The sequence below is a fragment of the Strigops habroptila genome, chromosome 5, assembly GCF_004027225.2.
Source record: "Strigops habroptila isolate Jane chromosome 5, bStrHab1.2.pri, whole genome shotgun sequence".
In the NCBI taxonomy this organism is placed as follows: domain Eukaryota; kingdom Metazoa; phylum Chordata; class Aves; order Psittaciformes; family Psittacidae; genus Strigops; species Strigops habroptila.
In genome coordinates, this window is record NC_044281.2 from 63414463 (window position 1) to 63431372 (window position 16910).

The following is a 16910-nucleotide window of genomic DNA, read 5'->3' on the forward strand; positions in this document are numbered from 1 at the left end:
TATGGAGAAAGTTGGATTTTGAAATCTACCAAATCTGTTAAACAAAATCTGCCTGCTGTGTAGACTTAAACAACAAACACGAACAGTCAGAAGCTAGTCACCTGAAATACGCAATAAAGAGGCACTATGTTCTGGTCTCAACTTTAGAACTTAGGAAGTGAAAGAAAAACATTGCTGGTCTTGAGACAGATAACCAGACCATGCTGCAGTTTGTGACTGCTGTATCTAATAAGATTTCATCAAGATGCTATATCAAAACATGAAAAATTAAATTCATGGGTGACTAAATATTCTAGAACTCTACACAATCATATAGCAAATGGGTATGAGATCTACAGTGTAAATCAGGTTGCTACATAAATCAGAACATTTCACATGTATCAGCTATTAAAGGAGAAATGTCAGCTTGTGTCTCATACCTTGCACTTCTTCGCAGGTGATGCACAAGTGGAATGTGAAGAAAGCAGCATGGAGTTTCTTTTTTGACCAAACCGACTCCTTAAAAAAAAAAAAAAAAAAAAAAAAAAAAAATCACAAAATAATTAACTCCATAAAAGATCTTTGTCAAAATGATTAGGATAGTTTTGCCAAAGACACTGATTGGGTTTGCATTTTAGGGTTCTCAAGAGCTCTCTGCCAAACTCTCTCTCCTCTTCTGTGCAACAATAATGCTTTCTTTGTACTTTGTAATGGACTTCCTAGGCTTGTAATATGCCTTCCTGTCTTTATTAAATATAAAACACAAAACTCCACTTTGATACAGGTTACTGCAAATACCAAGTGGAAAAAAGAATAAAATCCATAGCATCCTAAGGAACTCTTCTGGTTTTGGAAAAGCAGCATGAGAACTGAACTTACTTTATTCCTGCTGGTGCACCTGAAAGACCACTCATGCCTGTCCATGTTGGCACACCAGAAGCAGCTCCTAAACATCGCTGTCGAGAGACTTTTAAGGCTCTTAAGGCATCCTGGGCTACTCTGCTTGCTTCTGCTTCCACCAGCACATGATCTGCACTGGAAGCTTCCATAATGGCATCATGCTTCATAACACTGTGTACCCCTAAGAACCAGAAGACACAAGAAAAGCTGAAGGAGGACATCTGTTAATATATACGGTTAGCTGTAAAATTAAATATTCACTATTTAAGTGAATGCCACAATCACATTTTTTCTTTTTCATGTTGATTATATTCAGCACTTCAGTATAGTAATTTCTAATAAGGGAACCTCCTTCTATATCAGTTAAGCAATCAATTTGACAGCAAACCACTTCTGGTGTGCTGATGAGGTCATTATTCAAAACAGACTTGGCAATTATGTGGGTAAATCGATCATTTCTATTGTTATGGACAGGACAGACAGAAGTGAAACCCTTGCGTAAATGAAGGTTTGTTACATCCTAATTTCCAGAAACACTGCACTACTTCTACATACAGAAGCATTTCTGGAAGGCTGCAGATCTGAAATATTTGTGCCAAGTTAATTAACACATTCCTAACTACAGCATTTCAATTATAAACATTTTAATGTTTCACTACAGTAACAGAATAGAAAAAAACACATTTTGTGTTATAACTCTAGCCATCAGAGTAACAGAACTGCTCCATCCTTAACTTGCAAGTTTTATATACCTTTTTGAATAGTCTGATACCATTGAGCAGCCAAATGTTACCTGATTTTTTGAAAAGTTTCTCCAAGACGTAATCATCATTTTTCTTTGAGTCTTCCTCCTTCTCTTCACTGTTCTCCCTTCTGTATCGCTTTTGTTTCACTAGATGAGGAATGCGCTCTCCTTCAAACTTGGCATCTTTGTGCCGTTTCTTCTTAGACTTATCTTTGTGGCTCTCATGTGACAGTATATCTACCCTGTGCTTTGTTTTTGAGGTACATTTATAATGATTATCTAATTGCCCATCTTCAGTTTTAGCAACCTGCTTTTCCCAAGAGCCAGCTGCATCACACGTAAGGCTAAAATCTCCCTTGACATTTACATTAGCTGCTCCAGGTATTTCACCAGCCACCATGGGGTCCAGACAGTTGGTATTCTCTGAAGACCCTGCATCACCTGGCAGTAAGTGGGATGTAGATTTGTCAGCTCCTTCCAAATCTTCCTCCTTGCTTTTATTGAATGAATTTATATTAGTAGCAGCTTGTGCATTATCTTTTGCATAGCTATTTTGGTCAAAGGCTTCCAAATTTCCTTTGGTTTCCTCACTTGTCTCTATTGCTTTAGAAGAAGAACTTGTCACGTGGGTGGTTGAGTAGGAATTGGATAACTTGGTGCACTTTGGTGAACTGCCTTCTGTAAGATGAAAATCACCTTTAGAAGCATCATTATCAGGTGGCTTTTCAAGCTTCCGTTTCAAGTGGTGTTTTGGGACTTGAACATCTGATCCAGTACCTGAGGGATGAATTAGTATCCATTTATCAAACACTTCAAACATTTTTCTCTTTTAAACAAATAGAAAAAAATCGTGTACCTGCAAAAATTGCACTTGTTTCTGTCCCCTGAGACACATCTGGGCTGCTCAGAGTAAAAAGTTCATAAAGGTCATTGGATTTGAAAAAGCGCCTCTGCTTAGGGTCTTTCAGCACTCGGTTCGTTAAAAACTGTTTGAAGATTTGTCTAAAAAAGAAAAAAGGTACTTTTGCATGAAAAAATGTCTAGCTATGTTTAAGTACTGAATACAGTACTTAAACAGAAAACTGTGTAAACACAAATGTTACCCTGTAGAACAATTAAGCAGTGGGAAGATGATGTTAGTTTCCAAAAGATAATCTTGAGTTAGTAACTTTCAAACAACCAACTAAATTGTTAAACACAGGGATTTATTGTTTTTCAATAACCCCATAACACAACAGGTAACCACCATCCTGAAATGACCTATGAAGCTTCCCTTAACTAAGCAATAAATAACTTTACAGCTAGATTTTTTTTGTGTGTCCATTAAAACGGAGAAGCTTGCATATATTACAGTAAGACTATCAGAAAGCTCCTGAAAGCAAAACAAGACCTTGCTAAAATGACAACATTTTAATGGTTCAATTGGTTGGAGGAATCAAAAGACAAAGAGTAGCTCAGTCTGATAGTGATGACTGGATAACAACCACTGAAAAGGGAAATACGAGTTGTAGTGGAGAGGAAGGCAAGAAAGAGCCCATCTCTTTCCTTCCAGAAAGGAACAAATCTAGGGGAGAACTAAGCTGCAAAAAGTCTTCTAGTACTGGTAAATCTACTTCTATGCCATGTTTGTACCTCATAGCTTTTGATTGCAAGTTCTAGGCACTATTTTCCTGTACAAAAGGTACGTCCCTAAATAAAGCTAGAAATCAGTTCTCAAGAAGGGTTTTAATCACGGTTTTGGCTCTGCTGGCATTAAGCAGGGAAACTGTTTTTAAATCCAATTGGCAAAAACCAAGTTTAAACACAGGTGCCAGCTACTGCAGTGCACATATCAGAAGACTTTAAATTTTTAAGAATTAACTGAGCTTCATCTCTGTGCAGGGATGAGATATTTGCAGGGAAGAGAACATGGGCAAAGAGAAAAGACAACTTGCTTAAAGTTCAAGGTCCACTGTACTGTTCTGGAAAGAAATGAATTTCTGTCCTGACCCTTAGAGCCCACTTCCTTGATGTGGTCAGTGCTGTTCAAGCAGAATTATGCCAGAGGGACGCAAGCCAACCAACAGCGGATGCTTTGTGTCCATGTGGTAAAACAGATTAAAGAAGGCACTCAATAAGTGCAGGTATTTCATTATTTAGAGCTTTTCATTCATCTTCATTTTCAAAGAGGATATTCCAGTTCTAAAGAGTAATGCCTAGTCAGAGGATTCCCATCTACATTCATTTGGAATTCATGTGAGTGAAGCTAACTACTGAGAAAGCTGAAAGGGAAAGCAAACCAAAAAGGTTTCATTGATTTCGAAATACAAGCACTTTAAGGCTTTAGCTACATTTTGGAATAAATAATGTGAATATGACTGCTGTTCTTGGGATTTAATTCTCTCTTTGGAATGATTTGGGAATAAAATCAAATGGGGTTTGCAAAGTAGTAAATGGATGTATGTACCACATACATCTTTACATATCCTAAGAACAATATAAAGAACTTGTTGATTTCAATTTACACTTCAGACTTGATGAGTCTCATGTTCTGAGTAAGGGGTTCATTTTTTCCTGCCTATGCCTCACACACTCTCATACACAGTGAATTCTTTATGTGCTAGACAAAGCTGCTGGAACAGATTGATGAGGTATATTTAGCATGTGGGTCTTGGAGCTAGAGAGGCAGCAGCATAGCCCTGCAGCTAGGAGTCTAATGTTATAGAAGTTTGACCATACCTGTCATGGTCAAGGTTGGGGTTTACCAGCCATGTGTGCACATGCACAAGTATGTCACTGTTACATCACCTCAGATTCACTACAAACATTTTCTTGAGCATATAGCTGTATCCAGGAAATTGTTCTGACTGACCTGTGGTATATCTTCTCTTCAATAGTACCTGCAGTGAGAAGCCTGTACACAGTCACGTGTTTCTTTTGGCCTATTCTCCAAGCACGTTCCCGAGCCTGGAACACAAAACGTTTGGTTACCAGACATTAGCCTTTTAGACATTTGTTTGAGCTATTGATACCACTGTTTCAAACCTAGTTTGGACATTTAACACACAGTTCGAGAAGTTACATGGCTGTGATATCTCTACAGTATTAGGACAACTAACTCAGCAGGAAAGCAGAACAATTTAGAAAGTTTACATATGTAAAAAGACAATCCTCCAATTGTACCAATTGTGCAAAAAAATATAAAAAAATAAATTATGTTAAAAGTGGAACTTCTATCTATGATACATACTTTATATGGACTTATTCCAAAAGAGATCTATTTCACAATAGAGCTTTAATATATACATTTGCTTTGAACTTTTCTTCTTTTTCCAAACTGAAAGCTTTCTCACAAACATCTTGAACCAACTGCTAAAACACACCACTCTAGGTCAGACTACATACTCGCAGAGCTCAGAGCTATGTAGGATTTCCACCAAAATAGGTTTTCCTCTCAAACATGTAAGCCCCATATACTGTTAAGAGATCTGACAAACCAGAGCCTCATCACATCATCCGATAAAGAAGAAATTCTTAAAGGTAGTGACTTAATAGCAGCTTCTAAGGACATAGCTACATATTATTTAGTGAGAAAGCCAATTTGAGCAGCACTTGTTCTCCTTTTCTTACCCAACATTGCCACCATGAACTGTCATGCCTGTTCACAAGTTTGCACAGCTGTACTCTCCCTTCATAAACATCTAGTTTGTTTATTTATTTATTTAACCCTCCCCAGCCCACTGTTCATTTGGCTACTCTCTAAGCAAGCTATGTGAATCAACAATATTGAAGAGTGGTAAGGTTTAACAGCATAAAGGGGATGTGGTGGGAACCACTTCAATTGGCTTTGCCACAAGAGTAGTCCTAATGTGGAACTGTCTCCTAAGTGACCATTGCTGGGAACAGCAACTTAGGGAAGAGCAACATAGTGTACTAACAGTATTTGAGAAGATAAATGTCCTTTTGTCTTATTTTATTAGTTTTATTTCAACTGAGCTGGTAAATGGATTGTAATGAACCAAACTCACCTGTGTGTCTGTACTGGGATTCCAGTCAGGATCATAAATAATAACCCGATCAGCACCAGTCAAGTTAACTCCAATGCCACCAACACGAGTTGTTAGAAGAAAAATAAAGATGGATTTGTCCTGTAACACAAGAGAGAATTTACTACAACAAGAATTACCACAGTAATAACAAGACTTTTTTTTTTTTTTTTTTTTAATTTCCTGGATTCTTTTATTATCAGCATTATTTTCAAAGATGCAAAGGGAGCCAAGAGAAGTAATACATTCTTTGTTTGCCCAATATCTTTTTTGACAAATAAAAGTAGCTGATCTAAATTTCATTTCCTGCTGTCCAATAAACCTTCTTTTGCCCCCTTTTCAACTGTGGTTTTTTTTTTTTCTTAGCAGAAAACCCAATTTAAGTGTGAAAGAAGTGGTGACTTTTTTCTCCTCTCACAAAGAAAGTGATTTTATTTGACTGAACTCCCCGGTTTCGTGTCTCAAACCTGAAGTAGTATATTTAAAAAAAGACAAAAAAGGAATGCAAGAACTCGATCATACTCACTAATAGGCATTAGTGTGTGGGATGCAACATCTCACCTCATTATATCTTGTTATAAGCGGCTGTCTGGAAGCTATTGTGGTGGTGCCATCCATTCTGAGGTAGGAATAGTTTCTCTCTCTCACAAAGACTTCAAGTATCTGCAGCATCTGTTGTGATGAGAAAAACTTAATAAAATCCAGACATAAAGACTGAGCGACTGAGCAACTGTCTGATCAAGTCATAAGAATTTCTCATACTAACTGCAGTCCCAATCAAACAAACAAGATGACAACCAAAAACGTTTTAGACGTCAAAACTTTTTACTTTTTTAGTCTTAATAGCAACTAAACCAATTAGCTCATCTTACCTGTCTTGACTGAGTGAAAAACAACACTCTGTGACCTTGCTTGTGCCATATTTTCAGCAAGGATTCCACCACTATCATTTTCCCTGAACGTTTCCAGTATCCAAATTGATCTGCTTCCTCCACTTCAGCATCTGGTACACCCTTCAAAATTTTTGGACCACCAGCGAAGAGGTCAGGGTGGTTGCAAATCTTCCTCAAAGCTACTAGCCCTGAGAAAATCTAAAGAGTACAGAAGAAAAATATTTTTAGTTTCTTGACAAATAGTTGTATCTATATAAGACAAAAGCAAACAGCAATCCAGTCATCATCAAGAAGCTTGTTTTAAATAGTGGTTTGCTCTTTAGAGAAGCCAGTGGATGCTAATTCTTGTTTCATGAAAAGTTTTAGGGAAAATCAGTACAATAGAAGGTCAATGAAATTTTGTGCTCTTGTAAGCCTGTTCTGGTGACAATGTTAAGAAAATTCTGCAACAATTTCCACATTAGCAAAAGTGGTCCCTAGTGGGAACTCACAGTCAAACTTTTACTACTGAAAAGGAAAAATTCCACTAAGTTTCTTACTTGAAATTATCATCTGTCCTTTCAACTCCTGCCATGTTTGCAGGTAACTTAAGACAGACCTTGAGGATAGCATGTATACCTACCAGAATGCATGGTAACAAAGAACAGAGGAGTAAACATATTTAAGCATATGAAGCTGAAAATTACCACTTTTGATGTCATGTTAGAACGGTTCTATTCAGTTACACATTCAATAATATTACAAGTTTTATTTACTCTTCTGATATAACGTGCACCCATAAGAATGAACTAGCTTGAATCAGCAAATCCCTCAATCTTCTACGACTACAAGTTGGATGAGCCTGCTTATAATTTATGGTTTGTTTGTACAATGGAATTTTTGTTTTTCAGATGGGATTCACTGCTGTCATCACATTTAGTAAAAGCATTGACATTTACTGTTCAAAATTTTCAGAACTCTAGCAAATATGATAGCACATTCTGCAAGATCTTAGGGAAATTTCTGCAGGTAGCCTTGTACAAGCAGTCTCTTGAAGATCGAGCTCCTTAAAATAATTTCCATTGGGATAACTAAAATGGCTAGGCACTTGAAAAACACATGGCTACTATACCTTTGTGAGATTTGGAAAAATAAGTCAAAACAGTGACAACATCAGTATCTGCCTTGTACGGCACTGCAATACACATAGCTGTGTTGATCATATATCTAACCAGAGCTACTGGAGCTGAGGGGAGAAGGGATTTCACAGCACACAAGACAAGGAAACATGTAGTAAATGACAAATTATAACCAAGATATATTACTTCTCTTACAAACAATAGATCTCTGGACACTGAGCCATTGACCACATGTCAACTCTTCATGTGCAGCCAACTCTTTATCCACCGAGTGGTCCATCTATCAAATTGATGTCTCTCCAATTTAGAGACAAGGATGTTGTGCAGGACAGTGTCAAACGCTTTGTACAAGTGCAGGTAGATGACATCAACTGCTTTAACCCTAACTTAATCCATAAGTTCTGTAGGCCCATCACAGAAGGCCACCAATTGTTCCCAAGATCATAAACATATTGCAAAGCCCATTCCATTCCTACTTTTATTTGGTCATGCCACTACATATGGATCACTAACTCTACATATTCCAAAAAACATTTCTGAGAAAAAAAAAAAAAATAGCAGACATCCACAAAAGCAGAACTTAGACCAGTGTGCTGGCTTCCTTTCTGCTCAGAATCCAGCTAGAAGAATGTGAAGATCAGTCCATGACCTTATCCATCAAACTCTACCTGTCTTTAACCTTAATTAATGCCAACCTGCATGTCTCCATTGAGAATCTGGTAAACTTCTTTAGAGTTGATGAACTTTTGATAGACTTCACGCTGCCCATCTGTCAGACGGCAAAATAGGACCTACCAAAACAAACAAACAAACCAACCCCTCAAGCTCAAAGATTGGATTTTAGAGAAGGAGAGGGGTCAGATCTAATAGCAAAGATAAGCAAACCTGTTCATTTTTATCTGGAAGTGAAAGGCTCATTTTTACATCAGCCTTCATTCTTCGCAGCAAGTAGGGGTTTATGGTGTCCCGTAACACGCAGGCACATTTGTACGCAGTTTTTACCTGAAGAAGGAAGAAAACGCAAAAGTTGTATTTTGGTTCTTGATATTAATTTTAGCAATAAGCAAAGTTCCATAAGTAGCAATACAAAAATCCTAGTAAAATGAGATGGTTTATGATTTATGTGGATCTACACTTAGGTATTTGACATAACATGAACTGCAATGAAATTCATGTCAGCAACAATAACACTGACTAAGTATTCCTCAGATACCACCAATTTACCCTTCCTAATTTAGTGGACTTTAAAAGAGACTAGAAATGAGGTATTTCTTTTAGAAACCAACCCAAGAAGTGAGTGTAAACTTGCACAGAACCGAAATCCTAATGAAAAATTGCTAATACATATCCTCAAGATCAAAAAAGAAGCCTGCAGCAATGGTGATTACCAGACAATAAGTGAAGATTAGTGCTCGCCTGAGACTATTAACACACACACACAAAAAAATCAGTACAAGAAAATCCCCATGATCACAGAAACTAAAGGTCACTCCGGCCTTAAATGGAGCATATGGTTCTATAATGGGTAATGGATGTGTGAGATGGGCTTTATCTGCACATAATGGCTAAAAATACCTTCATTTCTCTTAAAGCAAAACAAAGAATATAATAAATTATTAATATATATATATAAACCAAATTGGATGTTCAATTTAGTGTAAGCTTTATACAAGTGAAGTACTTGAACTCAAAAAGAAAATAAAACTTTAGAAATGTATGCGTGCAAAACATTACAGAGAATATTTTAAAGGATACAAGTTTATTAGCATTTATATGAAACTTAGTCTGCAGCTTATTATGCAGACAATTTACCTATCAGCTAATTTGCAAAATGTTTAAGTCATAAATACTAAGAACCGCAACTACAGAGATTAATAGACATATTCATTCAAAAAAATATTCCAAATAATTTTTCCTTTCAAAATTGAACAGCTAATCTACTTTCGGACTTTCAATAGTTACTTTAGCTTTTAAAATGAAAGTGTTTTCAATTTGAATTTAATTTGATTCCTCTGTTTCATAATTTGCTGAAAGCTTGACATCAAACAGGAAAGTTCTATTTAAATACATCAAAATACAAGATCAGGTACCTCCCACCCCAATTTGCTTATCTTTACTTTACATCAAAGAATACTTCAAATGAATTAAACTGTAAGGCTTTTGACAAAAAACCCTGGTGTATAAGCTATACCCTTGTATAAATGGAATGGTCTCATTTAGTTAAACAGGTCTTCTCACACACCCAGCAGTAAAACACACATGCAACTCTCTTGGGTTAGGGTCTAGAACACACACCATGAAGTGTGTTTAAAAGACAGTTTTCATAAAACATAACAGTTTCCTTCACACAAAGTGATATTTTTGAAGCATTTACCTGGACAGCAGAAGCATTGGAATATCCTCCCATTGTTATTGGAACAGAAAATTGCTCCATGAACACAGGCAGTGTTCCCAGTTTCCCTGGGTATACAAAGTCAAAGAGGGACCAGAGCTCTTTTAGGTTATTTTGCATAGGGGAGCCAGACAAGATGATTCGATGTGGTGTGCGGAACTGTTAATAAAAAAAACCCCAAAACAACAGAAAAAGAAAGTTATTTTCATGATATAACCTGCCTCCTGCCTCAAGGGATATTCAATTTCACCATCAATGAATTCTTATCTTAAAATATGTGGCCTGATATTCTTGAAAGGAACAGCTTTTGCAATACATTGTCCATAATTTTTTAGCAGAAAATGAACACCAGCAATCTGACATTTGTCCCTAATGGTAAATTACAACACAGTTTAAAATTTCTGATTTTTTTTTCTCTACCAGACTTCTGTAAATTTATCAATGTAAACTCATTTAAAAAGCTATGCAAATTAAATAGTCATATACAGACCACTGTAATTTACACTTTTATTCTTTATTAATGGTCAACTGTGTATTTCTATCATAAAGCAATACAACTATTAGATTTTGGAACCGCCTCCCAGAGCGCTTAAAATCTTTAAGTACCTGCTTGCATGCAAGTGTGACTGCAGCATTTGGATTTCGGATTTTGTGACCCTCATCCAGAATCACATAATGCCAGTCATAGCTGTGGATGTTATCCTGCATCAGTCGAATGTATGAATAAGATGTAATTAAAATTCCATGGCATGAAGCAATTTCATGAATTAGTTTCACCTAAAATCAGAAAGTGCACATTGTCAGTAACAGTGAGATGGAAAACTCAAACCTACTGAACTACAGGTTTGCTGCCCAAGGTTCATGCAAAAAGTTTTGAAAAAGCAGCTGTATAATTGACTTAGCAAAGAATAAGCACAAGCAAGATTTTGATTATATGATTCTTAACTCATCTGTAAAACAATGAAGCACTTGAATACTGTAACAGATCAGAATTTGACTTGAAGCCTGGTCAGAAAGAAATGGTGATTTTTATTTTTTTACTTTTTTTTTTTTTTTTTAAGGCAGCGCCTGAAAAAACAAACATTAAAGTAACCGATTTCTTCAAGTTCTCTGATATTCACCTCACAAACCCAGCTTTGGGTACTGCACACAAGAACTAGAATGTTAGAAGAAAAATAAGTGAAAAACAATGACAAAAATCTATGTGGTTAATCCTAAATTCTGTCCAACCTCTCTCATTAATGGGAGTCATACATATGTTATTAAAGTCCACATTTTGTGCTTCTCTTGTAAGCGACATCCTTTCTCCAAGTATTTACTAGCCTTTATAGCTGTAAATTGTGTAGGCAGGGACAGTCTATTTCACATTTCACAGCATTTGTAATATTCAAGACATCTTTCTTGCATTTATCCTACATATGTAAATCTAGAAGATTCAAATAGAAGATGATGGGCTGGGAGGAATTCTGGATGAAACAAATACAAAAGAAAAAATAAAAAAAGTAGAACCACTATAGAATTTGCTAAAGGAAAGACAAACCCCTTATTCCTAGAAGTGCCTTTAAGGAAAAAAAAAAAAACCAAACCAAAAAAACCCTGAATCCCCCCAAAACACCCCTCCCCTCCAAGAAAAACCAACCAAACCTCAGAACCCAACAAAAACAAAAGGGAAAAATCCATCTCAAAGACCCAGATGGTCTTAAAAGTCCATCTCTTATTGTAAATTTTCTTGCTCAGACATACCCCAAGATTGAAAAAGCTCTTCTGCATTTAATTGTTCAAGAATTTCTACTTTCTGATTATCATCTTATAAGACCATGACCCACTATTTAACGTTGACATCTTGATTCTCAAGAGAATATGTAATCTTTAGAACAATGTGTATTAAAGACAAGAGTAGGATTTCTAGGCAACTGTGGACATCCAAAGCTTAATTTTACTGGTACATTGCCCATACTCGGCACTTGTGTCCTGCAGTCTCAGCACTGGCCTATCATAGAATATTGTAGACATCTCTACCCAAACACTTTAGACAAATCATCTCGGGCGATTTCAAATTAAAAGCTTGTAAAATATGTAACCTCTCCTAGTTTTTGCAATTAATAGGGTATGTCTGCAATTAGCCTGACTTACAGAATGCTACATTGTTGTCATTAAAAGATGTTTTGTGAAAGTGCTGCTGTTATTATGGAGGCTCAAGAGACCAATCCCTCCTAGAGGGCAAACAGTGGACTAGTAGAAAACAACAGCCATAAATCACGTTGTCAGGTAGCAGAGAGAACAGAAGTGAAACACAGGCACATGAAGGCCATTCACTGTAAACACACCACAGCAGAATCCTAGTCAGGATTTACTGAACCTGTAATTAATTAAAGTTTCCTTCAAGCTAAATTTTTAATAAACAAGGATTTGTGCTGACAATGAAGAAATACACCACCACAATTTTATCAACTTGCTCTGCAACACTTATTAACTCTCATTTTACTGCACTGGGTACTTTTTCAGAGGTTGCCTTCAATTTAGTTGCTGCTCTTGGAATAATGTTAAATATTTTAAAATATGATAACAGATTTAATATTGATACACACTGGTTTGAAGCTGTGGCATTTCAGAATTTATAGTATTTTATCATGTATTCTTTAATTCACAATTTCTGCTTGGTTAGATTCAGATATGTTTAATTCCCTCCCGCCCCCCCCCGAAAAATAGACTTTAATGAAGTATTTCAGGCCATGCATTTTTAAACAAAAACATTAAAAAAAATATTATTAATAACAAGCTTAAGAGAGACAAAAAGACTGATGCCAAACGATAATGCCAAAAGAGTACACAGCAGTTTCTAGCTTTGAAATTCTGAACTGTGGCCTTTAAAAGATGCTAATGAATCAAGGAATGTGCAAGTAGATTGAGTAATTCTGATCTTGCATTTCTGTTCAGCACAGTATTTCAGGCCTTTATGATTCAAGGACAATTGCTCCTAATCTAGGATGGTAAGTTGATTGTGTTGCCTTGTCTTCTCTGGGACACATGCAATATACAAAGACTGGAAGATTTCTGGCAAGCACTGTTTCTTAAGGCTAAAATGTTTATGGTTTATTCTAAGGACACACCTTTAATGTTTTTTTCCTGGTGGCACCTCACTGTAGCTACAACTTTGTTTCTGAAGCTACAAAAACAGAACAATTTTTTGACTGATGCTCAGAGAAATAAGGTTTATCTTTTTTAGCATAGTCTTTTAAAAAATTTTTAAGAGGACCTGAATTCTGTAATATTCTGTATCAAAAATGTTAATTTTCTTAAAAAGAGATGTGTATGTTAAGCCTGAACTAGACTAGTGATAACTACATAATTCTCTAAACATTCAGATACCTTTAAGAGAAGTGTGAACTTATGAGACAGTATCTAGTCACTTACACAATCATACATCACTTATGAATCAAAAATGCTTTCTTCAGCAGGCTTATCACTATCTCATAACCAACCATTAAGCCCAGAGATCCATAAATTCAACCTATAAAACCTCTATTATTTCCCTGCCCCCAACAAAACAATCTAAATGGCACCATGAAGAGGCTTCAAAAGAACACATTACAATGTTTAATAATGTAAAAGTTGCAATAAAAAGAGCTAAAGCACTTACTACGTATTTAACAAGAATGCTACTACTTGTGGCATGATACTAAGTTTATCTGAATTTGCTCCTTAACTCAGAAATAAAGCGTTTGGCTAAAACAGAGGTTCCATATGCAGTCATGCAAATAACTAACCTCTGCAGCTTATTTTCTTTACATGTTGATTGTGTACTCTACTGTGAGGGTAGAAGGTCCAAAATCTTCAGTGCACAAAGTCATCTTCAAATAGATGGTTCTACAGATGCAAGCATCATGAACTGACAATTGCTTCTGAGGGCTGCATTGTGTCCAGCATTTGACCAGAATAAGTAAAGTTATAGCTTTACAAATGGTATGTGATTACCACCAGAAAGAATTGTTAAGCTCAGTGATACCTGTTCTGAAGATCAAGAAATGAAAAGTTCAGCCTTGATCTTAAAAAATACAGCCTCGTTCCATATGTAGCATGTTAAACCAAGATAATCAAAGTTCATGTTGCCTCTTACATTCTATGATTTACAAATGCCCATGTACCATCAGAAGTTTTGAAATAACAGGATAAGATCTTTGTACAGAAGGTTTTTTTTCCCTGCACTTACAGAGATTTCTTCCCTTTATCTTCTGTTCTATACCATACATGAAACATTATGATACACTACATCAGATTTACTTTTTTATCTTCTCTCATCTTTACAGGTCTCAGAGCTCTTGATATTTACAAGTCACTTTAAGCTACATCAGATTTGAGTGTAAAAAAAATAGTCCAAGGTTAATAGTATTAAGACAGCACCATAGGACATTACTTAGCCACAAATTCTGTACCTTGTTCAAACTGAAAGCAGACTTCACATGGGAAGACTACCACTTAAATCTGGTTCTTCTTACTGCTTCCATCTTAGGCACATTTAACATCATAAAAGAAACAAATGATCTTCTATGATAATAAATAATAATAAAAAGGCAAGTTTTACATTTCATCCAAATGCCTTAAACTAGCTCTGAAGTCTTGGAAATGCATCCAACTCTCTACTGTGTCTTCCTTCCATCATTTAAAATACCAATCTGTCTACCCTGGTGGATAGCTGAAGACCTTTAAACTATTGGTCATATTTCAAGGGGTGAAACTGGAACTTTACACTTCTTTCCCTTACTGCCAAAATTGTCTACCATTGTTATTTTAGCAAAGGAATGAAGTACTCTCTTTTGAAGCGTCACATATGCTAAAAACCTACACAAATACTATAGCAGCAGAGATATCTAAACAGGATGTCTCAATGACTCATCTGAAACAGGCTGACCACTTCTGCAGCCAACAATTCAGGCTGTTACTTCACACTACTATTGTGGAAAATCCCGAAGTTGTTTGCAAAGAAAAACCAAAATGGGCTGGGAAGAGGTAAGGTAATAACTGGTGAGCCTTTCATTTGCCACACTGCTCAGAAGTCCTTTTGTAACACTAAATAAGTGTCACTAACCAAAAAAATATGCAAGGTATTGCCTAGTATCGCTTTACGATAAAACAATTTGAACAGATGTCTTCTCCACTCCACTGTCAAGCAAATACTTCTGTGGGCAAGTCTAAGAGAGAGGATCTTGTACTGAAGCTTGGGTACCTTAGAAGGTGCAACAGACAATACCTATTCATAAAAGCATATATTTCACCATTGCTGAAGGATTTAATATTTGCTAATATTTCAGGATTCCTGACAATGTTGTAGTAATAATTATGTAGACCTAGCTCACCTAAAAGATCAACTTAAGTTCTAACAAATGGAACTTTAGCTGTTGTCTCCTTCTGCTTTGGAATACTGTCTTGCCTTATGGGACACTTGTCATTGCTTAACTCTTTTCCTCCAAATGTAATGATGTAGGTTATAAAAAGACGGAACTGTCAAGAGATCAGATCAGCACTAACATATCCATAGAAAGAATGTATATCGGAAAGAAATTTTAGGCAGGAGTGAATTTACCTGGCCTGTATTTTACGTGATAAATTTTCAGTGTACAAGTGTTATTTAGGCTAATAAATCAGTAGTAAAATTTTCTTGCAGGTATAAGGACAAAGAAAATGGGAAAAGGTTTTTGTTTGGTTTGGTTTTGGTTTTTAACTTTACTTTAGTCATATGCTTGCTCTTCTCTGATTAAAAGGCATCTAAGAAAAAAGGTGCACAAGGTGAAGATCACATCAGCAGTGACACTTATTTAAAGCATACTGTTGCAGTTCTCAGAAGATGAGGCATTAGGGCAGAATTAGAGAACTGAGCCTATCTAAAGGGATCATACAGTATTCAAATTCCTTAATTTTAAGTTGTTGAGTACGCATATGTGGGAGGACAATAGGAAGGCGAAATCCTGAAAAACCTGATGATTCCTGCAGATGAAAAAAATTAAGCCAGTCTATCAAGTGCATTTATTAACAAATATCCCAAAATAAGTGCACGATTTAATTTAGGAAGACATGCAAGCATGTTATTGAGGTCAACAGACTTTTAGGGCTCGAAAACATACCAAGTTAATTGAACAACAGGAAGCTATTAGCACATTAGAGTGTGCTATTCCTTTTTTGCCATGTACTGTAACTGCATCAATTACCTCAGAATACGTTTAATCAAGTGCAATTAAGCACCATATTATTTTAATGTTATTACAAGAAATTCAATAAATATTTAAAGAGAAATTTAAAAATGCTTTTCTAAATCCTGAAAATCCATTTAAGCATCTGAAATATGAGGTCAAGGGAAAACAAAAATCTAAGTTTTCCTTGTTTTGATCCTTCAAGGTATCAGCGAGTGAAACTTCAGACAAGTAAGGCTTGTCAGCTTAAGCAATGGAATAAGAACATGCATATTAAGAGACTGTCCAAAAAAATTTAGGCAGAAAAGGCACTGCTTGAAAAAAAAAGGAAAACCAACAAAAGCAACATTGTCATTAAAGAAAATGAGACTATGTGATATCAACTGACAACTCAAAAGAAATTGCCTGTGCAAGCAAAATGTGTTAAATACTAGATCGATGACGTACTGATGCAGTGAAGTGCAAGGAAAGAATTCACTAGTAGAAAGTACTAAAAGCATATATCTGGTGCACAAGCAGTCTAGTTGTGAACTTCTAGAATGCGCTACCGTACAAGCAAAGCTCAAGTAAGAAACCTGTTACTATGTTTAATTTGTTCATGCAATGCTAATCTGTATCATAATATGGAAGTATTTGTGTCATCCCCTTTTTGCCCAGTTTCCTACAAAAATCT

At 36.0% G+C, this 16910-nt stretch overlaps 1 protein-coding gene across 3 annotated transcripts in view; it reads right to left on the reverse strand.

Moving 5' to 3' along the window:
- Positions 1 to 16910, reverse strand: part of ERCC6 (ERCC excision repair 6, chromatin remodeling factor) — a 45160-nt gene that overhangs the window by 2528 nt on the left and 25722 nt on the right. For 2 of the 3 annotated variants that reach the window (XM_030486725.1, XM_030486726.1), the window contains exons 9-20: positions 10659 to 10829; positions 10035 to 10211; positions 8546 to 8662; positions 8356 to 8451; positions 6522 to 6740; positions 6211 to 6321; positions 5632 to 5751; positions 4476 to 4570; positions 2481 to 2626; positions 1673 to 2401; positions 859 to 1060; positions 420 to 498 (exon numbers count right to left, since the gene is read on the reverse strand). In XM_030486725.1, coding sequence (XP_030342585.1) covers positions 420 to 498; positions 859 to 1060; positions 1673 to 2401; positions 2481 to 2626; positions 4476 to 4570; positions 5632 to 5751; positions 6211 to 6321; positions 6522 to 6740; positions 8356 to 8451; positions 8546 to 8662; positions 10035 to 10211; positions 10659 to 10829 — 2262 coding nt within the window. Of the gene's footprint in view, positions 1 to 18; positions 499 to 858; positions 1061 to 1672; positions 2402 to 2480; positions 2627 to 4475; positions 4571 to 5631; positions 5752 to 6210; positions 6322 to 6521; positions 6741 to 8355; positions 8452 to 8545; positions 8663 to 10034; positions 10212 to 10658; positions 10830 to 16910 lie in introns of those variants that run through there. The other variant, XM_030486727.1, reaches the window with a different exon arrangement.